The sequence below is a fragment of the Montipora capricornis genome, chromosome 3 (genome assembly GCF_036669925.1).
Source record: "Montipora capricornis isolate CH-2021 chromosome 3, ASM3666992v2, whole genome shotgun sequence".
Taxonomy (NCBI): Eukaryota; Metazoa; Cnidaria; class Anthozoa; order Scleractinia; family Acroporidae; genus Montipora; species Montipora capricornis.
In genome coordinates, this window is record NC_090885.1 from 7004675 (window position 1) to 7009674 (window position 5000).

A 5000-nucleotide genomic window follows, 5' to 3' on the forward strand; every position below is an offset into this window, starting at 1 on the left:
TTGCCAGATCCCATCATTTTTCTTAGCCGGCGGGGCAGGGAGAATCGATGGGATCTGGGAACGAGAATGTTCGTCTTCTCCTGTTGAAATCCGAGAAGAGCCTGGGGAAGAGGCACAGTGGAATGCAGAAGTGGCTAACAGAAACGGAGTGCATTGAAATCGAGTAAGTTCCGTTGAGTTTGCGCACTAAACAGCAAATTTCAGAAAGTGTTTCGCTTTGATTTGTCATTGAAATAACCTATCAATCAATCAATCAGTTCAAAATATTGTGATTTTAAAATCGATCAGTCTTTTTTACAGAGGCATCAAGAGTTCTCGGTACAAAGTAGTCTATGACAATCGAATTCAACCCATATTTGATATAATCCCGTTTCGTTCAATTGCAACTGACACTCCGATGGAATAGATCATTTTACACATGTTCTGTGCTCACTTACCAAGCCTATGAATAAAAGCGAGGCTGGAGTTGACCTTGCTTTGATTCAAACCTCATTGCTTTTCATATGTAAATCATGTTGTTGTAATGCTAACAAGTTGCTATTCACATAAGAAAAGCAGTGAGGTTTGGATCAAAGCAAGGTCAACTCCAGCCTCGCTTTTATTCAAAGGTCTGGTAACTGAGCAAAGAACTGTAAAACGGTCTATTGGCCGAAGCGGAAAATACCATAAAATTTTGTCCACCCAAATTTTGCATAAGCATTGTTTCCTGTTTCTCTTGGGACTTACAGTGGTCTCAAGAGAAGACAAAACGGCAATGCTTATTCAAAATCTGTGTGGACAAAGCGTAATATGTTATTTTCCGCTCCGGCCAACTGGGTTTACAGAAGTATCGAATCATTCCAATAGAACACAGACTTCCCCGTGTTTAGCAATTCAGACAATCAGTTTGTTTGGCAACCTTTGGAGCGCTCAATGCTGTAACGAGGGTATCTCGCGAGTCATCCAGAGAGTTCTCCAGAGAGTTCTCTTCAAATATGACTTTCTAAGCAAGGACCACCGTAACAAAAGTGAAGCGCAGGATCCTGTTGAAGGACTTTCTAAGTGATTTAAATATTATAAAAAGCTAAAAAGAGCAAGGCATGGTATAACGGTGAAGGAATATATTGAAAAAAGCCATTATTTCGAAAGGCACCTTCAAATATGCCTGTTACATTTTTCCTTTTTGGCACAAGAAAGCTTATATAGTTGCTAACTACAATAGCAGCATGTGGAATCAGGTTGTCCAGAAACAAACTTTGCAGCACACAATTTCCCACGAGAGTATCAAGAATGAATAGATGAAGATTCATATATTTGAATTGAGGAATAGAATGGAATGAAGGTTGGTAAGATCACCGCAGTTGGCCGAGCAACTTATGCAGTTGCAAAGGATTGAGCCCAAAATAATCAACCCGTTCTCGCCCTTGAATTCGCGATTATCCTGAATTGTTAATTTGCTTTGAATTCACTATTATCGGGAATAGCATTTTCCACAGTTGATAAAAATAGATTATTGCAAAGCATTGCGGGATTGAAATGCGGACAACCATCGCTAAAATGTGTTTGCCCGCAAATTAATCCCATAATGCTTTGGGCGGTAGATCGTGACGTCAATTGAAAAGAGTGCCATTTAGGAGACTGAAAGAAGCTTGATTATGGGAAATGATCATATTTGTTTGAAAAGACAACCCAAGTGTATGGACAAAGGACTCAAACCTAGGAATGTTGATAACCCGTCACCTAACCACTCGACCACCACACCACTAGCTGCTGATAATATTTTAATCACTATTTGATAATTCTGTATTGTCACTCGCCAACAAACCACATTAACCACTACAAAATGTCGGTTTCCAAACTTCACGACAAAGCTAAACATTTTAAAATAAAAGCTTAGGCCTCAATTATTAATCTAACTTAGGCCTACTTACTCTTCAGCAGCGATATTCTATGGTAGACTTAAAAAAATGTTTTTTTGAGAAAGCGATGTCTTGATCTTCAGTGGTGAAGTGGAAAGAGGCGGTTTCTATGGAGTAGAAGCACCGGGTTCAAATCCAATCCAAGAATATGATTTTTTTTTTCCTTATTTTCTTTGCTACCACAAGTCCTGGGACAGTGTCCCGAAAATTTACGATAATGGTGAATTCAAAGCAAATTCACCTTTATCACTCGGCGGCCATTTTGGAGTCCTTGGGGAATAAAGGCTTTGTCTTTGCATTGTCTTTGCCCGTCCAGCCTCACATTGAATGAGAGGTTCGACTGGCTAAATCTTTTGTTTGGACATTGAGTGATATGGGTCTATTAACAATTCAGGATAATCGCGAACGAGTTGATCGAACGGAATTCGAACCCAGGACGGCGCGATTCATAGTTTAACTGTTAATAATTTCTAACTTCCACGAAATTCTCATCTACAATATGTTAGCATCAAGCTGAGCATCGTTGACACATCCGTAACAAAAACTTTAATAAACGGGGTAATCATTTGGTACCTCGAGTGTTAAGTCGTTTGAAAAAAAGTTGAGATCTCCACGCCGTTTTATCAGTCAATATATGTCATTGTTTTGAATTATTATAAATATTACGTTTCCACCCAGGTACCAAAGTTTCCATTAAAACTCTTTCCCAGAATCACAGTTGGCCTAGGGGATTAAGGGGACCATTTAGGCTAGATCACGGAGGAAAAATCATTAAAAAATACGCATTTTGCCACGAAAGCGTGTTACATCTTGAAACTTTTAGCTGAAACTTGTGTGCGACGGCAATGCGAGACATGTTTCAGCAGGCGTTGCACCGTGTAATGTTGTTTGCATGGCGTTAGCCGGTTTCTGATTGGCTTACGCTGCGTAGCGTAACAAGACCGAGCGAGACCAGTTTTACCTTTACGAAGAGGTGTTGTAGGTGATACTCTTGTTTTTATCACCACTGCGATTGCCGCGACCGTTGCAGAACTAGAAGCAGAAAGCGGTTCTTCTTTCTACTTTCTACTTTTCGTGAAACGAAACCGACCATGTTACACGGTGCAATGTCTCCTGAAACTTGTTTCGCAGCGCCATTAATACACAATTCTCAGCTAAAAGTTTCAAGGTTTAACAGCGGAGCCTCGGGGGGTTTGATCAAAGTCGCGTGAAGTTTAGTCACGTTGCGTGAAGTCCATTGCTCCAGGGCAATTTACCCGCTGTAAATAAATGCATTATTCGAAACAGTATGATTAAAGTTTGGATTTACGTGCGAAAATGTATTAAAAGAGAATTCTACGTAATTTAGGAAAATCAGGAAACACGATAACATAATTATTTGACGGCGGCATAATAACAACAGGTGCTATTAAAAATAAATGGAACACACGAGCACTTTGCAATCCCAACACGAGAATGTGCGAAAACAATCTCGGATAAGTATGTATCAACTTGCAACTCGCTTGCTGTCTACATAGGGCACTGCAAGACAATTTCTTTTCAACGAATTTCCTCCGCAAATTTGCCTCTTCGCAGCAGAGAACAATAGGGCCGTTTATACGACAGAAAATAAGTCGCAGCTTACTCTGGCCGCGGCATACACAATACGCGAAAGGAACTATTTATATGAGTATAAACTCCCAGGCCAGGATAAGCCACGGCTTGAGAAAGCCGTGAACGTAGATTTTGTACCATTTATACGGGGTGTTCGCGTCTTATGAAAGCCGCGGCTTATTTTCACTGCCCTAATGTCATACTCCAAAAATAGCAATCACGCGCCAATTCAGACACTCGTGATACACTACAAAAAGAAACGTTTCTCCGAAAAAAATAGCGAAGTACCACTAAATTTCTCCGAAGCTTGTTTTTCCATAAATCATGAAGGAAGTCATTTTTTCTTAACGTACGAGATGACAAACAATCTTCGCCATTTCTCAGAGAGAACATGGGGTCCTTGACCTCTCATTATGTTTATTCATTTTGAAAGGCTCAGTTTGTAGCAGCAAGCTATGTTTGATTTCTATGTTAATAAAGAGAATTTCTAAATTAGAAATTGAAATGATTTCTGTATTCTATTTGAGAACCCGGAATTACGAAATGAAAACGAAAACGGAACTTTATAGAGTTGATTACTACAGCAATAATTTCTCAACATATAATTGAAAAGAATACGTTGACTCAATTTTAAACGTAGGCTCTAAAATAGCCGAAAATAGGGCTTAAGCTGACAAAAAACCTTTAATTCACGAGAGTTGAGGATAGATGGGTGTTAGGATCTTGGAGGAAAGCAATCGAATTTAAATTAGTTTTAGTATGCAAACAAGACTTCGTAACTACAATTTGTTACAGCCGCAATCGTTCGCTTTTTTTTAGTCCAAATTAAAAAAGATCAAGACAAAACAGGAATGTAGGACACGAATAATAGCTACGTTCTTAATGTCGTCCTTTTCTGAAGAGCTTTTGAGCTAGGGCTTTTCCCCAACAAAATAGTTTTTTCCTACTTCGAGTTCAATACGCCACCTTGAATATTACACTCGTGTCCCTTCAAAAATCTTATGGTCTCAGGCTCTACATGCCTTTAGCCTTGAATATCCGCTTTCCCGATGTGTACGGCCTCTCAGCCGTTTCGTACAAGAAGACAGATACGGTACTGCATCGTCTTCGTCCGAATAAGCGAAAATTGAATGATTTTCAGACCTTCTCTACTTTACCGCAGTCTGCCATTTAACTCTTGTGGCGACGTATATTACTCCATATTTGCAGAGTCATAGATATCTTATAAAAACAACTTGAGTTTTTAATACGAAACATTGTTTGTTCAATACTTACAAAGGATTCACGTGAGTCCACTGAATCGAAGGATAAAGGTAACTATTTCCCACAGCAATCTGGGTTATAGCAAACGCTGAAACAACACATTGCATCTGAAGTAAATTTGCCCTGTTCATTTCGTTGCCGGAAAAGCTTAAACTGGAAAAAGGCCCTTTTTTTATTGAGGGATAACCCCAGCTGCTACGCCTTTTATTCCGATTCTACCTAGAAATTGGCGGAGAAATTTGCATG

General features: G+C 39.5%; 1 protein-coding gene across 1 annotated transcript in view; it reads right to left on the minus strand.

Moving 5' to 3' along the window:
• The window catches only part of LOC138042048 (ephrin-B1-like), a 10325-nt gene extending 5356 nt beyond the window's left edge, over positions 1-4969 (minus strand). Inside the window, exon 1 of the mRNA XM_068887783.1 lies at positions 4767-4969. Coding sequence (XP_068743884.1) covers positions 4767-4885 — 119 coding nt within the window. The 5' untranslated portion in view covers positions 4886-4969. The remainder of the gene's footprint in view (positions 1-4766) is intronic.
• Between the last annotated feature and the right edge of the window lie 31 nt (positions 4970-5000).